The sequence below is a fragment of the Malaclemys terrapin genome, chromosome 9 (genome assembly GCF_027887155.1).
Source record: "Malaclemys terrapin pileata isolate rMalTer1 chromosome 9, rMalTer1.hap1, whole genome shotgun sequence".
Lineage (NCBI taxonomy): Eukaryota > Metazoa > Chordata > Testudines > Emydidae > Malaclemys > Malaclemys terrapin.
Genome location: NC_071513.1, coordinates 50,887,572 through 50,909,285, shown reverse-complemented (window position 1 = coordinate 50,909,285; position 21,714 = coordinate 50,887,572). Strand labels below are relative to the sequence as shown.

Genomic DNA, 21,714 nt, shown 5'->3' with positions numbered 1-21,714 from the left:
AGCCGTGGGGCGCAGGGTTGCAGGAGCATGGGGGGGTTGCAATCCGCAGGCTGAGTGAGCTGACACCCCAAGAGGAGAGGGGGCAGTGGGTAGGGTTATCATATGTCCGTATTTTCTGGATGTTTTTAGATATTTAAAAAATCCTCCCGGACAGCAATTTACAACTAAAAAGCCGGACATGTCCGGGGAGAGATATAGATATATACAAATATATATATATATATATACACACACACACACACACACACAATAAGTTTTAAACAAACAATTTAATACTGGTACACAGTGATTATGATTGTGAAGCTTGGTTGAGGTAGAGGAGTCAGAGGACGGGATATTTCCCTTACTGTCAAATGATGAACTAGCAATTGGCTGAGCCCTCAAGGCCTCAAGAGTTAACTCTCTCTCGCTCTACAAGGCAGCAGGAATGGAGGGAGATATGCGCATTTCCCCTTTAAGTACACTCCCTTGTTAATTAGATCAGCTTGCTGAGGCCGCAGCTGCTGCAAGCTCCCTCCAAGCTCCCTCCGTCCTGAGCCCTGGTGTGTCCCCCCTGCTCTATGGAAGATGGGGTAAGCGGGGTGCAGGAGCAGAGGGGAGGGGGACACCCTGACATTAGCCCCCCTCTTCCTTCCCTCCCCCCCGTACAGCAAGCAGGAGTCTCAGGGAGCAGCTCCAAGGCATAGGGCAGGAGCAGCACATGGCAGTGGGGGGAGGGACAGCTGCAATTGCTAGCCTGCTAGGCAGCTGCTGCACAGGGAATTTAGGGGAGTGGGGAGCTGATAGGGGGGCTGCCGGTCCACCCTGGTTCCAAGCCCCCATCAGCTAGTTGCAACGGGCTGCTCTTCCTGCAAGCAGTAGACAAAGCAGGCGGCTGCCAAACGACGTTAGAAGGGAGCATTACACAACTTTAAATGAGCATGTTTCCTAATTGATCAACAACGTAACATTAACCGGGACGACTTTAAGTGAGGAGTTACTGTAAGTCGGCACCTATTTTTTTATATATGGTAAACAGCTACAGAATATCTGGGGGAGCATGAGCAGTGAGGGAGAACATGGCTCCAGTTGGTCACATGGGGCGGGGGGCCCTTTATATTCTCCACTTTAAATGATGCTTCAACCCAATTACACTTTGTAATTTAATGAGGGTCTTTCACTGTTCTATGCCAATCCAAACATGAGTGGTCTTTCCTCCCATGGGGGTCTTACTATTGTAATACCTTTCATTCTTGTTTGAAGGAGGGGGGTTGCAAGTACTCAGGTGAAGGCATATGTGCAAATGTCAGATAAGCAAATCAAGCCTACAGGCAGTGCCCCAGCTGCTAGGTTAGATGAGGGAGGATGCTATTCTACCCAGGTTTTTATACTGTGTCCTTCACAACAGTACCTGACATGTGCTGCCACTATTGCCATCATAATGGTAAAATATTGATCTCTGTAGTAATAGTGGATCAAGCTGGGGCCTGCAGCAGACAAAAGGCACTGAACCCAATCCTCAGACTGAAAAAAGACCCAGTTCCTTAAAAGTTTTGTAAGGTTTTGTCTGTCTCATTGGAAGTGACCTGAAGTTAACACCATGCCCCCATCCTCCATATGCAGTATTCAGAAGTTGCCCTTCTCCCTCAGCTCACTTAATCAACCAATGAGTAGCTGGGAGGTCTGTTCCCTTCCCATCAGCATGGAGGTTTTGGTCCCGTCACCATCCATCACCCATAATCAGCAGCAGAAGTTTGTCACCACACTTGTCCCTTCAGACTTACCTCACCCCACTGGGCTTGTCTCCTCTACAGCCGGGATTGATGCTGCGGCGATCGGTCCACCAGGGGTCGATTTAGCACATCTAGTGAAGATCTGCTAAATCAACCGCCGATTGCTGAGATGTCGACTCCGGTACTCCACCAGATCAAGAAGAGTAAGGGCAGTTGACGGGAGAGCATCTCCCGTTGACACAGTGTAGTGTGGACCCTCCAGTAAGTAGATCTAAGCGATGCCAATTTGAGTTATGCTATTCACGTAACTAAAGTTGCACAGCTTAGATCGACTTTTCCCTTTAGTGTAGACAAGGCCTTAACTGTTGAGGACTTGTCTACACAGGGAAACTGACCACCACAGCTGCTGGATGACTCACTTGTCTGGACACTATTCCAGAATAAAAGTGACCTTATTCCAGAATACATACTCCATTCCCAAAGGTTAATGCCTGTTATCCATTGTAGAGAAATTCCAGAAGAATACTGAAAGCCATCTTATGAATATGCATGATCCTGCCTCTGGGGTTTCTTCTATGAGGTAAAGCATAGTCACAGACTGACTGCTATTGGGACAGATAGATGAGTGAAGTAAGAACTGCCTTAGGGGAAAAGACTCAATATGGTGAATAAATCATTAGAGGAACAAAGTCTCTCCAAGCAAGGTGATGAAACCTGTATCAGCATGATTGAAACAGTCCCGTTGGGTATATCAGGCATAAGAAGAAGCAGGGAGGGGAAGAACAGAACCAGAAGGTAGTCGAATTAAATATATTAAATGGAAGTAAAAACAGTGAGGCTAAAACTGGTTTCCTAGTAATATCAGATAGTAACATGTTACTCTAGTCCCTCACCCACAAAATCCAACCACACTGATGCCAATACATTTAAAATAGCTCTATTTTAATGTCTAAATATTTGCTCCTCTACAGTGACAATTTCTAATTCTCAGATATTTGTACAGGCTTTAATATTTTTTAAACACACACTTAGCAGATATAGTAATAATCTCCAAAGGAAAACACCCATGCAAAAAATCAATTACATTCTAAAAGGCCCAACGATATATATTATGTCTAAAGGAGACTCAGGTTACACTGTGTAACCGGATTTATTTGGTATATATTCTGTTAGCAAATTAATTTTGTGATTTTAATTTTTTTCCCCTATGGTTCTGAAATGCAGGGAAATTTAAGTTAAGGCTAAAACGAACTTCCAGGGCTGTAACTTATTAGGCTTTGGGAAGATCTTGCTCAAATACAATTTTATAAATGGGGTGCATGTGGAAGAAGGAAGGCTAGTTCGTTATTTATTTGCATTGCAGTGGCACACAGAGGCTCCAAAAGGAGATCGAGGACCAGGGACCCACTGCACTGTACATGTACATAACAAAAAGGGCTTATAACCCAAGTGTAGGACTAGAGACAAAAAGCAGACGCTATGAACAGTAAGGGGAGCAGAAAGTAAAAGGGGTTTTCTGAAGGGTGATTTAAGATGGTAGAATGGAATTTTATTTTGGAGGTTTTTTCTGCCAGCTACCAATTTAGTTATAGTGTTCCCCCCCAACAGTCCACGTTCAAGGGCCTCCAGTTGCAAAGGAAAGTTTCCTCTTAGCCAAATCAAACGTGTATCCTGGACATTAGGACTTCCTTAAAGGAGGTACTATCTGCAGTTGGAAAGACTAGAATAATGAGATCTGATTCACACTAATCTTCATATCAGGGACTTCTTTGAGTGTCTGCAACACTCGTACAGCCTAATGAAAGAGCAAGGGGAAACGTATCCAGTACTCATGGAAGGTTGTTTTGCCTGCTCTGAGATATCTTACCTTTTTCAGTGCCAGAGAAGATGGAGATTATTTTGTTCCTAGGTTTTCTCTCTTCTGGTACAGAGGGCAGGGGTTTCAAGCTGTGGTTGGTAGACAACTGGTCTTTGCCCCCTGAACTGAAGATAGTACTGCTCATTCGGACGGGAGGGGCTGGTGGCTTATCTTCCAGTTCTCCGTTATCAGACATGGCTCTTAATGGCTAGACAAAGCCCTGAAATGGAAAATAAGAAACAAGTATAAACATGACTGGCAAATGTAAGGTAACAAAGCACTAGAAACAAATGCCGGATTCCTTCCAAATTGCCAGCAAAACTTACTACAAAGGAAGAAGGATGCATTTCCACTGGAAGTGTACTAGGCATGTTAACTAAGCTAACACCATCATCTAAATCTCCAAGTCTTTTCTTATCCATTTTATAATTAGGCTTGAAAGGATATTTTTATCTCTAGGTGTCGTAAATGTCAATTTCACCATACACAAACTGACAAATATATTTTCATCAATAATAAAAATTTACAGATAGGCAAAGAAAGGAAAACGCTGCTTGAGTACTTAGAGTTTGATTTAAGGATATTTATTTTGTATATTTTGAAATGTGGTGTTGATTTGTGTTTCTCAACTGTTATAAAGTTTTAACCTTTTGAATCTCAACATCTACTGTTAAATAATTATTGTCTGACCCCACCATAATTTCCTGCAACTTTGAAAATTTAAATCAATAATCAAAATGCTTAAAACCAAACATTGATTTCTGTTTAAATGAATTCCGCCAAGCCTATTTATAATGCAAGCTCTTTGGGGCAGGGACAGCATTTAGGTTTCACACAGTGACAAGCACTTTGCTAACACTAAAGTAGATATTTAATGAAAATAGTGTTCCTCCTCTCCACCTAGCAGCACATTTGCTACTACCTACTTTTGAATGGCCTACTTTTACATATGCTGACTGGACACCACCCTTCTTGGTACCTCAGACTGCAAGAAAAGTCTCAAAAGTAAACCAAGTCAAAAAGTCAAACTAAACAGGGTCACAGAAGACAGATAAGGAAAAGACCAATTACAATAATTCCAGCAGCCACCAATTATGAATGATACAAATAGAAAGAATTTTTATATGCACCCTAGAAGCAACACCTCCAGTACAAATCCCTTACAAGACACTACCCCTATTCAATGGAAAAGGAATGTCTGAAAGAAAACCTGGCAAGAAAAGCTACCCTGGGTTCTTCCAAAATAACCATTGATTAAATGTGACAGAACTCTACCTCAAAAGCATGTCAGGACTCAAAAACAATCCCTCAACTGTCTTATGGATGAGGCTGGAAGTGGCTTAATATACATCAGTAATAAGTGGCATCTGGAACCAGCCAGTTCCACTACTGAAAGTCATTTTGCTTCCATTTTCCAGTCTGTAAAATGGGTCTTATCTCTGGGAAATGCTTTAAGATTCTTGAATGAAAGGTGCGCTCTCAGCAAATAGTAATTGACCCAGACTGAAGAGCAGCTATGATTACTGAAGTATTTACATCCAATACCGAAACATATGTCAATTAAGAAAATATTCAAACTTGGGAGCATTCTGAAACAATTTTTTATTATTCTTCAGCAGGAAATTTTGCATGGTGGGATTTCCACAAGTGATGGCGATAATAGCCTTGCATTTCTATAGTGCCTTATATTCAGCTGGATCCCAAAAGGCTTGATTGCTTGAACTGATTGTACAATGTACACATTTTATTTAAAGCAAAAAAGCATTAAGGTGTTAAGGATGAAAAAATATGCAAATGAACAGTTAGAGACCCAGACAATTCAATTTTCCCTGCTCATAAACCTTCACTCACTCTTATCCCAGAGTTACATTGCCTAAAATTTGCAAAAGTATATTCACAATTACTAAGAGGTTGTTTGAAATTGATTTTTAATAAATGAGATTTGATAACCTGATTTTTGTGGATAAGCATTTTTGCAAATTGTAGGAGGTAATGTTAAAATTGGGTGGGCAGTATAAACCAGGTGGGATGAACGCAAGGTGATGAAGGATTAAAGGCAGCGAGCAACAGGAAGGATCCCTGAACTGTTCATTTCCCAAGACTTTAGCATTTTGTTTAAGAAACATTTAACTGTTAAAGTAAACAGGAGCTGCTCAAATGACAAGATTGAGCTTCTTGTCTCCTACAAGACAAAGAGAAACCAATGCTCTTAGCTTCTTGATTATTCAGATAATTGAGACAACTGGGCTAGAAGACAGGCACAATGTTGAGAGCTACTAGTGGTTGGCTGCTACCGGGATTTCTATAAAAAAAGCAGTGGTGTCCTTATGTTCAAATGCCTCCATTAATATGAAAATGGAGAAAGGCCAAGGAGAGCCAGAACCTAGATGAGAAGTTCCACATTCGGGAAAACCTACACAGGATTTCCCCCCAGAATAGCCTGCTGATTTTTACTGTCTCTACTCATAATGAAATATGGAGCATACTAATAGAAAACATACACTGTGAAGAAAAATGCTTACCAAATTGCATCTTGGTGATAACCGAGAAGCAAATGGCACCCTCGTGATTCCTGCAACTCTTTGTCTGTCTTCACTAAGAAAACCATGCCAAGCACCTCTCTTCCCCCTCTCCAAAACTATGTGGAAAATGGATGCCTCATAGGTCTTCATCCAGTTCAGCAAACTTTACTATACTGGGGTGGAACTTGACTGATCCTAGGCACACACCAGTAGGGCATTTAAAGGAGTCAGGGTAAAATGTGTGAGACATCTTTTATCAACACATCTTATTTTCACAGCACAGATACTATGCTCTATAGCATCTTTGTAGGTTGACATGTTCTTGGCAGAGAAACGATAAACTGATTGCCATCATCTAGCCTCTCACCAATGAGTCTGTACAGTGCCAGTTCCTAACTACTAAACAAAGCAAGCTCACTTCAAAGACCACAAGAGTCTAATGTCTTATATCATGTAGTCTGAAATATTAAATTAATTGTTGCCATAAACATCTAAGTAATATAGTTTCTCTACAAATATCTTTATAATGCCAGGTAGTACTATGCACTAGTACTAGCTGAACGGTAAATTGGACAGTTGCTATCTACTGAGAGATTGATGTGGGACAGCTGTCAATGCTCTATAATGTCTACCTAGAAGAATCTTTCTTCAGACACTTTTCTCTGACGAGGTAGGAATAGATATGGTTGCAATATCTGAATACAGTGGAGATTTAGTTGTTGAGATTCAAGCGACTTTTTCAAAGCCCAAAGGTTTGCTGAGTTTATCAATGCTTTCAGATGTTCGTAGCTGTATGCAGGACCCTCTGTCTTTTCCAACATCTACATTCTGAGGCAACAGAATTCCAAAATTTCATTACTTCAAGGTAGGGATGATGAGCGTACACAAAAAGATTTTCATGGAAGATACTGGTTCTAGCAAAATGGAAGGTGTTGGAACAGCATGAATCCCTATTAAAGAAACAGTGCAGAGCAGGAGAAAAATTTGCATTCAGGCCTCTTGATAATGCCAGATCTTATGTGCTGGGAATAAATGACATTGGTGAAACTCAAGGGGCCGACTCTCTATGGCTAGCTTTTAATGGAACTTTAATAAAAATGTGCATATCTGTGGTGGTGGGGATACATAGACTCACAATCCTAGTGCTATTGATTCGAGGACACCCATTTAGCAGAAAACAGATTTTATTTTAAATCCCTATTTATTTAGAACAAATTTACCACCACTTGACAGATGTCTGTATGGAATGTTGTTAGAATAAAAATGATACATCAATTTGCATAGGCCTAATTGTTTTCAAATATTGTCAATAATTATGTGTGATTGAAGACATGCCAAACAGAGCTAATTGAACATTTTTCATCTGAATGATTTTCTGACAAAAATGCCTTTTCTGCAGAACCAAAAGTTTCTATGGGAAAATTTTAGTTTTGCCAAGAAATTCAAATTTCTGCTGGAAAAAATGAAACGGCAGCTGCCTGCCAGCAAGGCACTTGTCAATTTCACTCCCCCCAGTGAAACGGACTAAAAAAAGCTTTCCTGGAAGGCCAAAGCCCTGATTCTCTACCTCCTGTGTCCCCGTCATCCCCCAAATGAGGCTCTGAGTGGCAGCTGGTAACGCAAAAATTTTTGTTTGTTCTCCTGAAAAGGGAATTTTTCTTGAAAACCTTCTCATGGAAAAATTTGCATTTTTGATGTTTTGATCGAAATTGACAAGAGCCCTCCAAACACAGCTGTGGGAGAGACAGGGATCTCAGCCACCCAGGCTTTCCTCTCTGCTCCAAGGCTGGAGAAGCACAGAGAGCTAAGCTCTGTGATTGACAGATGGCTGTGACCAATAGAAGCTTCAGATATATCCGTAACTTCTCTTCTACCTGGCTAGGCTCCCCAATACATGCTTTGAGAGTAATTTACTTCAATGTTTTTTTTCAAATATTCTGTCTGGTACACAAAGGAAGGCCAGACTCTCCTTTTTGTAAAGGAGTTGTAGTACCTGCCATTGCTGGTTCAGATTTTCTTTCAATACTACTGTTTTCACACTTGAAAAATTAACGTAAAGCAGCAACAGCGGGAGATGGGACACTACAGGGTGGGAGCTCTGACTTACTACAGAGAATTATTTCCCACGTATCTGTGTGGTGGGTCTTGCCAGCCTGCTCAGGGTAGGTCTAATCGCTATATTTGGGATCAGGAAAAAACGGTTACTCACTTCTCGTAACTGTTGTTCTTCAAGATGTGTTATTCATGTCCATTCCAATCAGGTGTGTGCATGTGCACGTGCACAGTGGCCAGAAGATTTTTCCCATAGCAGCATCCGTCGGGTCGGTCTGGGCGTGCCCTGGAGTTGTGCCTTCATGGCACTCAATATAGAGCCCTGCTGACCCACCACCCTCAGTTCCTTCTTGCCGGCTACTCCGACAGAGGGGAACAAGGGTGAGTTGCCCACTGATTGGAATACTGCTCATCCGAAGGCTGCATCGTCTCTGGCCTGCTGGGTAATCGCATAGCGAGCAGCAAAAGTGTGTATGTCGCCACTCTGCAGATTTTCTGGGTTGGAACCTGAGCCAGGAACGCTGTAGATCAGGGGTCTCAACATCCCGGCCTGCAGGCCATCTGCAGCCCGAGAACCTCCCCACTGTGGCCCACGGAGAAGAGACACATGCAGCCACGCTGCCAGCAATGTCTGCTGCAGGCGCCGCCCCCAGCAGCTCCCATCACTAGTTGCCAGGCAGAGTCAGCCATGGAGGCAGTGTCACTTTTTTCCCCACAATTAATATAAACAAGTGAAAATACCGAACACAATTATCTGATGCACACCTTGCTGCAAACTTGAAGGTTTCACTGAGGCTAGACATCAACAAATTGACAGAACTAAAGCGTTGCCAGGTGTCTGGCAAACACTAAACATTCTCTGGCAGGTGAAAAATTGTATAAAATTGTATGAGAGTTTTATATTTGAAATAAAAAATACAATAGAAAGGTTTTCTTTTCTGAACACCATCTTCAGTGACATTATTGAGTTTGAGACCCCTGCAGTAGATGAAGCCTGCGCCCTGGTGGAGTGTGCAGTGATCGGAGGTGTGGGAACACCTGCCAGGTTGTAGCACTCATCGATACAGGACACTAACCATGACTAGATGTGTTTGGATGCAACAGGCTGACCTTTCATCCGTCTGCCACCGCCACGAACAACTGGACCAATTTTCTGAACAGTTTCGTTCTCTCGATGTAAAAGGCCAGTGCCCTGCGGACATCCAGAGAGTGGAGTCTCTGCTCCCTGCCGCTGGAATGAGGTTTAGGGTAGAAAACTGGGAGGAAGATGTCCTGGTTGACGTGAAACTTCGACATAACCTTCGGGAGGAAAGCAGGGGCAGGCCTGAACTGAACCATTTCCTTACAGAACACGGTGTGTGTGTGTGTGTGGGGGGGGGGGGTCTGATGTTAAGGCACTGAGCTCAGACACCCTCCTGGCTGAGGTTATTGCTACCAGGAACGCCACCTTGTGAGAGAGGTAGAGCAGGGAGCATGTTGCTAAAGGCTCAAAGGGGGGGGAGGGGAGGGAGGAACCATGAGCCTAGAAAGGACCAAGTTGAGGTCCCGAGCAGGGACCGGTTGATGGACGTGAGGGTATAACCTGTTGAGCCCCTTTAGGAATTGGTTGACTATATGATTAGCAAATACCGAGCGGCCCTGCACGCCCGGGTGAAAGGCTGAGATGGCGACTAAGTGCACCCTTATTGAAGACAATGAGAGACCCCCCTACTCCAGATGGAGAAGGTAATCCGAATGTGCAGCACTGAAGCTAGTGTCGGGGGCAAATGGCGTTGCGCCAACCAGACTGAAAATCTTTTCCACTTGGCAAGGTACGTGGCTCTCATAGAGGGTTTCCTACTGCCAAGGAGGACCTGTCTAACCTGGTCTGAACAGGAAAGCTCCAACGGATTTAACCATGGAACTTCCACACTGTGAGATGGAGTGACTGGAGGTTCGGGTGTTGGAGACATCCGTGATCTTGTGAGAGAAGGTCCAGGGAGAGCGGCAAGGTAATCGGGGCTCCCACTGTCTAGGAGGCATGTGTTCCAGTGCTGACAGGGCCAGGCCAGTGCTATCAGTATGACCTGAGCTCCATCTGTGCGGATCTTGAGCAACATCATGCGAACGAGCGATATCGTTGGAAAGGCATATAGGAGAGAACCTCCCCAATGGAGGAGGAACCCATCTGTGCCGGAGCCCGGGCTGTGATTCTGGAAGGAGCAGAACTGCTGGCACTTCCTATTGCGTCGCGTGGCAAAGAGGTCTATCAGGGGAAACCCCCACCTCTGGAAGATTGAAATTGTGACATCCAGGCGAAGGGACCACTCGTGGCTGTGGAACGACCTGCTGAAGTGGCCCGGCAGCTGGTTCTGTACCCCAGGGCAGCTTGCAGGTGAATTGAATGTTATACACAGCATGAGGGCTTCTTGGCACAGGGGAGAGGAGTGTGCACCGCTGTTTGTTGATATAGAACATTGCTGTTGTATTGTTCATCATGACTGAAACACATTGTCCAGTTAGGTAAGGGCAGAATGTCCGGCATGCTAGGCACACTGCTCTCAGACATGGATGTGGAGACCAGATCTGCTTGCAACCAGAGGCCTTGAGTTCTGTAGTCTCCCAGGTGAGCTCCACAGCCCAAGTCTGATGCATCTGTCACCAATGACAGAGACAGCTGTGGGGCAGCAAAAGGAACCCCTGAGCACACCTCCTGAGCATTGATCCACTACCGGAGCGAGTCAAGGACCAGACCAGGCAGGGTCACGATCCTGTCCAAGCTGTCCCAGGCTGGGCGATACAATAACGCGAGCCACGACTGGAGCGGTCAAAGCCTGAGTCTGGCGTGCTGCACCACGTAGATACAGGCAGCCATGTGCCTGAGAAGTTTCAGGCAGTTTCTTGCTGTAGTGGTGGGGAACTGCATGAGGCCTTGGATTATGTCGTTGAGGGGCTGAAACCTCGCCTGTGGCAGGTATGCCCTGATTTAGGTCGAGTCCAGCACTGCACCTATGAACTCTATCCTCTGGATGAGAGTTGATTTCGCTTCATTTAGGAGTAGACCCAGGCTGTCAAAGTTGGTTCTGATAAACATGACCTGAGCTTCCACTGAAGTGGTTTTTGATCAGCCAGTCGTCGAGGTACGGAAATACCTGTACTTGGTGCCTCCGCAACAACGCGGTGAGACTCGAAGTGCTGCTGACAGGCCGAACTGGAGGACAGTAAATTGATAGTGGGTACCGTTGACCACAAACCTGAGGTACTTCCTGTGGGGAAGAGAGATTGCGATGTGAAAGTCGAGGACGGCACACCAGTCTGCTGGATCTATTGAGGGGATGATGGACGCCAAGGAGACCATGTGGAACTTGAGTTTCTTTACGAACTTGTTGAGTTCTCGCAAGTCCAGGATAGGCCTGAGGCCGCCTTTGGCCTTCGGTATTAGGAAATAGCGGGAATAGAAGCCCTCACCCCTGTGCTTCTGAGGAACCTCCTCCACTGCCCCTAGTGATAGGAGCAACTGCACCTCCTGAATGAGGAGTTGCTTGTGAGAAAGGTCCATGAAGAGGGATGAGGAAGGGGGGTGGAAGGGTGGGAGGGCACAGAATTGGATGGAGTATCCCCTCTCTACCGTGCAAAGCACCCAGCGGTCCGAAGTGATACAGGGCCATGCACGGTAGAAATGGGACAGTCGGGAGGAAAAGGTATGGCAGGGTAGATTCAGTCTCTGATCTGGTGTGCCGTACTCGACCACACCTTCAAGAGGCTGGTTTAGGGCCACTGGGCGGCTTGGGCTGGCCAGAGCCCTGGCCGGAGGATTGGTGTTGCCTCCTCCTTCCACTCCTGTTCCTCCTCCGAAAACCATCTTGTTGGTTCTGCTGATGGAATCTCGGAGGAGGTTGTGATCTGAAGTGTGTCTGCTGTGTGGCAGGAGTGTGCAGGGTCAATGACTTGAGGGTGGCTCGTGAGTCTTTCAAGCTGTGTAGCCTCATCAGTCTTTTCAGAAAAAAGAGTCACACCCCCAAATGGGAGGTCCTGAATAGTTTGCTGGACCTTGTAAGGGAGCTCCGAGACTTGGAGCCAGGAGCCCCTCCTCATGGCTACCCCAGTTGCCATGACCCTAGTGGAAGCATCTGCAGCTTCCCCTCCTCCACCAAGGCTGAGAACTCGGCTTGTGAGTCTGAAAGAAGTGGCTCCGTAAATTTGGCCATTGCTACACAGGTATTATACGAGTACCTGCTGATGATGGCCTGTTGGTTCGAGATATGGAGCTGCAGACCCCCTGTAGAATAGACCTTTCTCCCAACAAGGTCTAGTCGTTTAGCCTCCCTGCTTTTTGGAGAGGGCCCTGGGAAACCTTGAGTCTCATGCTGGTTAACAGCATCCACAACAAGAGAGTCAGGGGATGGGTGGGAGTATAAATGTTCGAACCATCTGGAGGGCATGAAATAATGCCTCTTATTGCGCTTGACAGAGGGCTGCAAGGAAGCTGGCGTCTGCCACAGGGTCTTGGTGATGTCCAACAATGGCTTTAATGAGTAGTAGGGCAATACGGGAAGGGCAAGGATGTCCACCATGGGATCAGCCTCCTCGACTACCTCCTCGGCCTTAATGCCCAGACCCTGAGCAGCAACTGCTGCAGCACCTTGTTGTCCTCGAGCGCTGGGGCTATGGCTGTTCCCGCCAATGCTTCATCAGGTGATGATGAAGAGGAAACGCTTATAAGGAGTGGATGCTCCCTGCCATCCGCCCCCAGGGGGTCCCTCGACTCTTGGGGCAGCATCGGTGCCAATGGTGCGCTCAACGGTGCCAGGGCTGCAGACACTGAACCCAGTGTTGGTGCCATCATCAGTACGACGGGAGGAACCGTCGATGGAGCCAGTGCTGATCCCTTTGTCTGCGCCGATGAAGATGGAGGGCCGGTTGCCAACAGCGGAGTTGTCAGTGCCTGCGCCATAGTTGACATCGACAATGGTGCCGGCGTGGAAGCCAGGCCCATTAGCGGTGCCGAGGGCAGCATCGGGGTCAATGCCGAATCTGGTGCTGCTGTCAGAGGCATTGGTGTGAGGGCAGGTGCCAAGGGAAACTGCATAGCCGATGGCGGGATGAAGGTGGCTGAGGCCACAGAAGATGCAGTGGAACGGTGACCCTGGGTCCCTCCCTGGCCTTGGTGAAAGGCCCAGGGGTTCCAGAAGGGCCACTGTGATGGATTCTGCCACTGCGGAGGCCACGCCTGGGGCTCCCTCCTGTCTCTCCCAGACCTCAATGTACAGCTCCTACTTCTCCTGCAGTGATAGGAGTTGGACTCTGACCCCGAGGTCTCAGAGACTGAAGACCATGGAAGAGCCAAGCCTCGGTGCCTCAAGAGCTTGGGGAGCAGGTAGGCTCTCTGCCCGAGTGGGCTGGTGCCAAGGGACATGGAGAGGTGGAGTGCCTGGACATCATAGCCAGCTTCCCTCTTGACTGCACCGGGGGGGATGGGGGTGGGGGGTCAGTCCACCAGCACTAGAGGTTCTTCCTTCCCTTGGGGGCAAGAACGGCAACATAAGGTGCAGGAGGTCCTGAGTGGCTTGGTAAGCCTCCAGCATGGAAGGGAGCTGTAGCTGTTCTGTAGGGACCGGCAACCCTGGGGGTCCCGGACTCAACTGCCTCACCTGGCACGAGTCGATGCAGCCCCAGTACGGGATCCGGAGCTGTGGCCCGCCTGGGGTCTCACTTCTCTGGATTTAGCCGGAGGTGAGCGACTGTCTGGCTTCTTTTTCTTCTGAGGCACAGGTGAGTGGGATCCATGCCTGCTCTCAGCCAGGTCTCGTGAGGAGGCATGTCGGTGCCAAGCGTCCCGGGATGAGTCCTTTCTTGGCACCGAGCTTGACAACCGTGTCACGGTGCTCCGCATAAAGGACGACGCATTAGAAGCCGGGTCCTCTGAGCCCGGATTGGAGTGGGGGCGTAGAGCTGCCTCCACGAGGATCACCTTAAGCTGCTGTTCCCTTTCTTTAAGGGTTCTAGAGCGGAACTTGCAGTAGATCTTACAGCGATCCTTTTGGTGACCCTCCCCTAGGCACCGTAAACATGAAGAGTGTGGATTGCTCTTCAGCATGCACTTGCACAGGCCAAACGGTTTTTAAACCCCAGGGACTGCGGCATACCACAGCTCTGGGGAGACTGAATGGGGAGGAACCCCCAACAACTCTAATACTAATAACAGATACTAAGGCAACTATATACAGGCAACTATAGAACGCGCTTACTAAGCAAGGGCTACAGGAAGTTCCAGCCAACCGTCACTGGCAGGAAGAAGGAACTGAAGGGGTGGGAGGTCGGCAGGGTTCTATATTGAGTGCCATCAGGGCCGGCTCCAGGAACCAGCGAAGGAAGCAGGTGCTTGGGGCAGCCAATGGAAAGGGACAACACATCCAGGTCTTCGGCGGCGGGTCCCTCAGTCCCTGGGAGCGGAGGACCCGCCGTTGTATTGCCACAGAAGAATGAAGCGGCACATTAGAGCTGCCGCCGAAGTGCTGCTGATCGTTTCCCACTCCCCACCCCGCTTCAGGCGGCAAAAAAGCTAGAACCGGCCCTGATCGCCATGAAGGCGCGACTCCAGGGAGCGCCCAGACCGAACCAATGGATGCTGCTATGGGAAAAATCTTCCGGCCACCGTGAATGTGCACGCACAGACACCTGATTGGAATGGACATGAGCAAGCACTCGAAGAAGAAGGAATTTTTCTCCCAGTCAGATTACCAGAGACCCTGACCTCCCAGTCAAGTTTTCCACCTTTTTCTGCAGAGTGAGGCAGAGATCACTTGCTGGTTTGAACTAGAGTAAATGGTGGATTCTCTATAACAGTCTTAAAAACAAGATTAGAGGACTTTAGTACCTCAGGCAGAGGTTACGGGTGGGTAAGGTTCTGTGGCCTGCAATATTCAGGAGGTCAGACTAGATTATCATGACTGTCCCTTCTGGCCTTAAAGTCTGAGTCTATAACATAAATTTGTAACAGCAACTACTAGTTCTTTACCTGCAGAAAGTGGCAGAAATACAAGTGCCAGCTTTGTCTTTTATATTTACTTTTTCTTGTGCCCACATGCCTCTCTTTTGAGTGCCTTGATATTACCTTCACCCCCTGTTGCAACTGAACAATTGTCCTGTGTTTTGTTCTTGTGCAGTTTCGATTATTAGCTCTCCAGGGGACATATTTTATTCATCTTATTTCTTTTGAGAAGTTTGGATAGTATGCTGTGTAGGTAAATTAATGACATCTTAGTTGTGGGATTAAAATTAATTCATGCTAAATATCAAATAATTTACAACTCATATTTCAAACATTTTTTCTAATATTCTTGTGGAAGCCTAAAATTCTTAAGTTTTTTTTTTTTTTTTTTGGAGTTGTATGAGCAACCTTGAGCCAACTCACATCAAAAACTTACTTTACACTGTATACTCCTGGGGGAATTCTGTACCACTGTGCAATGCAGAAGCAGAAATTAACATTGTGCACGCTGAATTTCCCTCCCACCCCACCCCTGAAATGGGCTGCAGTGCTGCTAGCCGCCACTAGGGGCCAATGGGCTCTGCAGAGCCCAGCTTTCACATAGAAGACACTTTGGCGGGGGGGGGGGGGGGGGGGGGGAGGGGAGAAGGGAAGGAGAGGGAGAGGGAGCATGAGAGTTCCTGGCAGCCGCAGTTCCCAGCATGCAATGAGGGAAGAAGAGGGCAGCACGCAGTAAACTGTGCAACAGGCTGTTTCTCCCTCTGGATTCCTGGGCTTGAGGGGGGCGGGAGGGAGGGAATGGGTGTCTGGGCAAGGGGGAGTGCAGGTATTTGGGCGGGGCCTGCAGTTGGACTCTGGGGAGGAGAAGGTTCGGGTGTATTCTCTGGGGGAGCCTGCAGGTGGGCTCTGTGGGGCAGGTGTTGTGGGTGTTTGGCCCCCTGGCTGGGCTCTTGGGGGCACAGGGCAGAGAAACAGGAACTTGGTGTCATAGGGGTTTCTTTAACTGTCTACTTCTGGGGGGCATTTGTGTGTCTGTATTATTACAGATATACTTGCTGACCAGTATTTTGAAATAAGTTACCAAAATAATTGAAACTGGCATGATTATGTAGTGTTATTTTGACACACAAAAATTTGCAGATTTTTAAAATATTGTGCACAGAATTTTAAAAATTTTAGCACAGAATGCCCCCAGGAGTAACTGTACTAAAATATTTAGCCTAGAACTACTTGTTCCTTTTTTGGGGGAGGGAGACAGGGACTAAAGCAATCAGGGTTAGGGGAATAGAGCACTGGGAAATCACCAAGGCCATCCATTCAATGAGGGAAAAAAGGCACTTTAAAAATGACAGAACAGCAGCTGTGCAAATTCCTTAGATCTCCTCTTCTGAAGCCCAGTTGATCAGCTGTTTAGTTTTTTTCCCCCCCAGAGTGCTTGAAAACACCCAAGACCTTGCCCGAATGAAGGATGTGGAGCATTCAGGAGGAAAATGATCCCAAGCAACATGGTGGGGAGAGCAGAGCTGCAGGCCAATGTGACAAAAGCAGAATGGAATGGCATTAGTATTAAATTAACCACCCGGTTTAACCACTTGCATTTATAGCTCAAGTTTTATGAACATGACTTTTTTCCACAAGAAATGTTTTGATAAAAATTGATTTGATAAAAATTAAACATTTTGAAGTTACAAAAAATTTTTAAACAAAAATGGGTCCATTTCAAACCCTGCAAAATGAAAACAATTTTGAGTTTGTGATATTTTAAAATTTTTTCCACTCACAACACAGCTCATTTTATGATAAAAATAAAAATCACTTTTACATGTATTAATGGTTACAATTCATGCTGTAACTCAGGTTTACATGCAAGGGAGTGGGGCGTGAACTCTCCTTCCCTATTCAGCCTGCAGGGAAACAGTTTGCACAGAGGCAGGAAGTGTTTTTGAAACCACTGCAGAGAGGCTGGCACTCTGTACAAAGGCTGGAGCAAAAACTGTAGAGTGCACGCAAGATCTGCAGTCTGAGGCTAGCTCTTCCTCCCCGCACCCCCCACCCCCTTTGCCACTACAGAAGGGAAAAGGTGTCTCACTTGGCAATATCTTGACATAGCTGTTCTTGCATCATCACACATTGGCTGGCTTGCTGAATCATAGCTTTATGGGTATGATTGCAAGAAGCAGGAAACAATTACAATTCTGACACTTATGAGTAGTTATTGAGTACTGGCAAAACAGGAGCCTAATTCACATTTCTGTGCGACTTTTATGCAGATGGCTTGAAGATACTTCAGTGAGGCGCATGAGATTCATATTCATTAGACTTGTTCCCTAACTTCTTGACATCTCAGACAAGTGGGCATGTTAGGTGTGGCGAAGAGATGACTACGGAAGACGGCGCGGGCTGCAGGGATGTTCTAGCCACCGCTTCCTGTAGCTCCCATTGATCAGGAACAGCGAATCGCGGCCACTGGGAGCTGCAGGGGGCCATGCCTGCGGACAGTCAATGTAAACAAAATGTCTTGCAGCCCGCCAGCAGATTACCCTGATGGGCCGCGTGCCGATGGCTGCCGACCCGTTATAGTCAATTATTGTACTAGACTTTCTCTGTGGGAGGAAGGGGGTCTGAGAACCTGTTGGGTAACCCAGTTCACACAAGAGACAAACAGAAGACGCGTCGAATATAAAAGTAATAAAGATGAAAAGCCTAAGAAGAATTCTGCAGCATTCTCAGAAGCGTACTGCTGTTATCAAGGATGATATCAAATAATGTACTGGTGTAGCAAACTAGTCTGAACACTCTCACCTTGATATATTCCTCTTTTTCATGAGTGTAAAGTGGGTGCTTTACTGGGAAACCTGTTAGGTATAGCCCTTAATTGTGCTGGCCCTGAATTTTTTTGAGACTAGCTTTGGTTTGCATTGGTTTCTGAGCTCAAATGCCATCCTTTTATGGTTTCCACCTTTGCAAGCAAGTGGGTGGGTCATCATGTTTGCTACTGACGTGGTTCCTAGGATACAGAACTCGCTCCACACTAGAAATCTCATTTGGTTCCTCCCACTTCTAAAAGCCAGTTTTTTAAAGCTATTTTTTCTCCCAAAGGTATTTTCAGAATAACTGTCCGTAGCCCTATATTTATCTCATTCCCCTGAAATCGAATTTCTCTCCTTTGTTAAACTGACACTTGTTTTGGAGTGCAGGATTTATGTTTTAAATATACTGCACTGTGTTTTATCCTGTTGTATAGCATCCAAGGATTTGGGCAGAGGTGGAGAAGGGAAGAAGCTATATATGTATAATAATTTCAGAGAATAAGTATTTGAAATATTAAAGCTTTCACATTACAAGCCAAAAAAATAAAAACCCTCCTTGGGTTTTAACAATAACAGGTTCAACAGTTCTATTAAACTAATGTCTAAATTATTAGAAAGAATGACTGGAGGAAATGTCTTATAAGGACTGGTATAGTAAACTGATTTAACACCGAGTGAGAATCAGAATGCAGTTCATGTTATAGCAACACTTGTTCAAAGTTCTGGTGAAAACTATTCTCAGCGCTCCAATCCATGTCTCCAATGATTCTGACTGCCAATTCCTCCTTACCCCTTTGTTTATTACTTTCTGAGAAACAATCTTCTCAAAAAAGTTTCCTGAATGGGACAAGGTCTGATTTTTTTTGTTCATTTATTCTGGAAGTGAAAGGAGAAAAGGTAAAGTTGGTGGCAGACCTTCAATAAGCAGGTATAGATCCTGTGTGATAGATACTTCCAATCTTCATTTTGGGGCCACTGGTTTTATGAGAGGTCTTCATAGACCAAACAGTTTTTCGGTACAAGGCAAAGTGCAGCATGTGTATGTGCACATATATTTGTAAAGGCTCTGTCATAACTATAAAGGGAAGGGTAACAGCTCTCCTGTGTACAGTACTATAAAATCCCTCCTGGCCAGAGACTCCAAAATCCTTTTACCTGTAAAGGGTTAAGAAGCTCAGGTAACCTGGCTGACATCTGACTCAAAGGACCAATAAGGGGACAAGATACTTTCAAATCTTGGTGGGGGGAAGGCTTTTGTTTGTGCTCTTTGTTTGGGAAGTTGTTCGCTCTTGGGACTGAGAGGGACCAGACATCAATCCAGGTTCTCCAAATCTTTCTGAACAAGTCTCTCAGATTTCAAACTTGTAAGTAAACAGCCAGGCAAGGCGTGTTAGTTTATCTTTGTTTTCTCAACTTGTAAATGTACCTTTTGCTAGAGTGTTTATCTCTGTTTGCTGTACTTGGAACTTAAGGCTAGAGGGAGGTCCTCTGAGCTCTTGAAGTTTGATTACCCTGTAAAGTTATTTTTCCATCCTGATTTTACAGAGATGATTTTTACCTCTTTCTTTAATTAAAAGCCTTCTTTTTAAGAACCTGATTGATTTTTCCTTGTGTTTAGATCCAAGGGGGTTGGATCTTGATCCACCAGGAGTTGGTGAGAGGAAGGAGCGGGGACGGTTAATTTCTCCTTGTTTTAAGATCCAAGGGGTTTGGATCTGTATTCACCAGGGAATTGGTAAAGAGTCTCTCAAGGCTACCCAGGGAAGGGAATTAGCTTTGGGATGGTGGCAGCGGACCAGATCTAAGCTGGTAGTTAAGCTTAGAAGTTTTCATGCAGGCCCTCACATTTGTACCCTAAAGTTCAGAGTGGGGAAGCAGCCTTGACAGGCTCCCACTGAGCAATTGGCAAAGGCCCTGGAGGTTTTTCGCCTTCCTCCGCAGCATGGGGCGGGGATCGCTAGCTGGAGGATTCTCTGCTAATTGAAATCTCTAAACCACAGGATTTGGGGACTTCAACAGCAGAGTCAAGGGTAAGGGTTGAGACGGCTTTGTGGCCTGCATCATGCAGGAGGTCAGACTAGATGATCATAATGGTCCCTTCTGACCTTAAAGTCTGTGAGTCTGTGAGCAATAAGTTTCCTACAATTAGTTCACTTAGTGCCGATCGTAGCTCACTTCCTCCCTGGGATTAGCTCAAAACAGTTTTCTGACAAGTTTTTATTTCAGCCTGTGTTACCTAGCCACAGCTCACTTCCTGCCCCATCACTAGCAAGCATGTTAGCACATGCTCTGCTAGCAGAGAACCTCACCCTCCCTGATTGAACTAACCTCGTTATCTCCATACTGATTTATACCTGCCTCTGGAAATTTCCATTACTTGCATCTGAAGAAGTGAGGTTCTTACCCACGAAAGCTTATGCTCCCAATACTTCTGTTAGTCTTAAAGGTGCCACAGGACCCTCTGTTGCTTTTTACAGATTCAGACTAACACTGCTACCCCTCTGATGTTAGCACAGTAGCTAATCAATTTAAAATGACTTACTCACTGTAGAAAAATTCTAATCAGGTTTAAGATAGAACCAATACATTCAGATTGTTTCATACCAAAAGCAACACACAAAAAGGAACTATTAAAAGCTGAACAGATTGATCTCATAAGATTCCTTCAGCTTGATCTGTAGGGATCCAAAAACTATACTAAGAGGCCAAATTCAAGTATTTTCAAGCTATTTCTACCTTTTAGCTCATCTGAAAATTTATAGAAAAATACTAGTTGCACACATAGAATTGCATGTATCCAGACTTTGGCAAGTTCAACTGCAGATTTCCCATCTGCCAAAATTGAGCTTGTGAGAAGCAAGAACAAGAATAATCTTGACAGTGGTCGCTAGTAGTCAAAATGGTAATCCACTCCACTTAGTCATAACGAAACACTGATTTAGCTTCTATATACTAATATACTGAAGTCGAATATGTCTGACCTTGTAAGGCAGACACCAATCTTAATAGGGTTCATTGCCACAAGTCTTACCAGATTTAGATAGTCTCAGATAAACTAATGCACATGCCCAACGCCAGACTACATAGCTATAGGACATAAAAGATGAAAGTTTAAAAACACAATGACATTTACGGGGGAAAAGGAACAAACCCTACTCTAATCCCCTCCAACCAAGTGAAGACCTTTACACTTCATTGAGTTATCTGGTTTGACTAACAGTTATTACTTGCACCAGAAAAAGTCTAGCTTCAAATGTTTAAGAAACAGTGTTAGGATAAAAGCTTAGAGGAAATCTAACCACTTTACAACCCATACAAGGGAAATAACTTCTTAAATTTACTCGCAGGAGAGGCCTCCTCACTGATGAAGCAGAGAACTTACATGAGCCTTTCCTGCCACATTCCCACAGCGCACACACCACTTCATGCCTGGAAATGTTTAGAACAGAGGCAGTCTCTCCCTCACGTGTTTGTCCCCAGGCTACACACTTTGACAAATCTTAATCTACAAGGGATACAGGAGAAGTTCAGAGTACTACCTTGCAAAATAATAACTAGCAAGCCAAATGGTGCGCACAATAGCAACCCAGGCAAATTCTTTTCATTCTATCCTTTTTCAGGCTCCTGCTCCTCCCTATCTTTTTTTGCTAGCACACTCACAAGTAAAGGAGCAAACCTAGGTCAAATAAACAGTTGGAATTTAGTTATCAACTGGACAAGGCAAGAAAAAATAAGGCAGTGTCAGAACAAATACTGCATAAAAGCAAATCCAAAAGGTAGCTTCAACATT

The 21,714-nt window shown here is 45.5% G+C and overlaps 1 protein-coding gene across 6 annotated transcripts in view; it reads right to left on the bottom strand.

The window, feature by feature from the left end:
* The window catches only part of PAK2 (p21 (RAC1) activated kinase 2), an 84,110-nt gene that overhangs the window by 40,153 nt on the left and 22,243 nt on the right, over positions 1-21,714 (bottom strand). For all 6 annotated transcript variants that reach the window (XM_054038922.1, XM_054038919.1, XM_054038918.1 and 3 more), the window contains one exon: positions 3,580-3,790. In XM_054038922.1, the coding sequence (XP_053894897.1) occupies positions 3,580-3,766 (187 nt within the window). In that variant the 5' untranslated portion in view covers positions 3,767-3,790. The remainder of the gene's footprint in view (positions 1-3,579; positions 3,791-21,714) is intronic.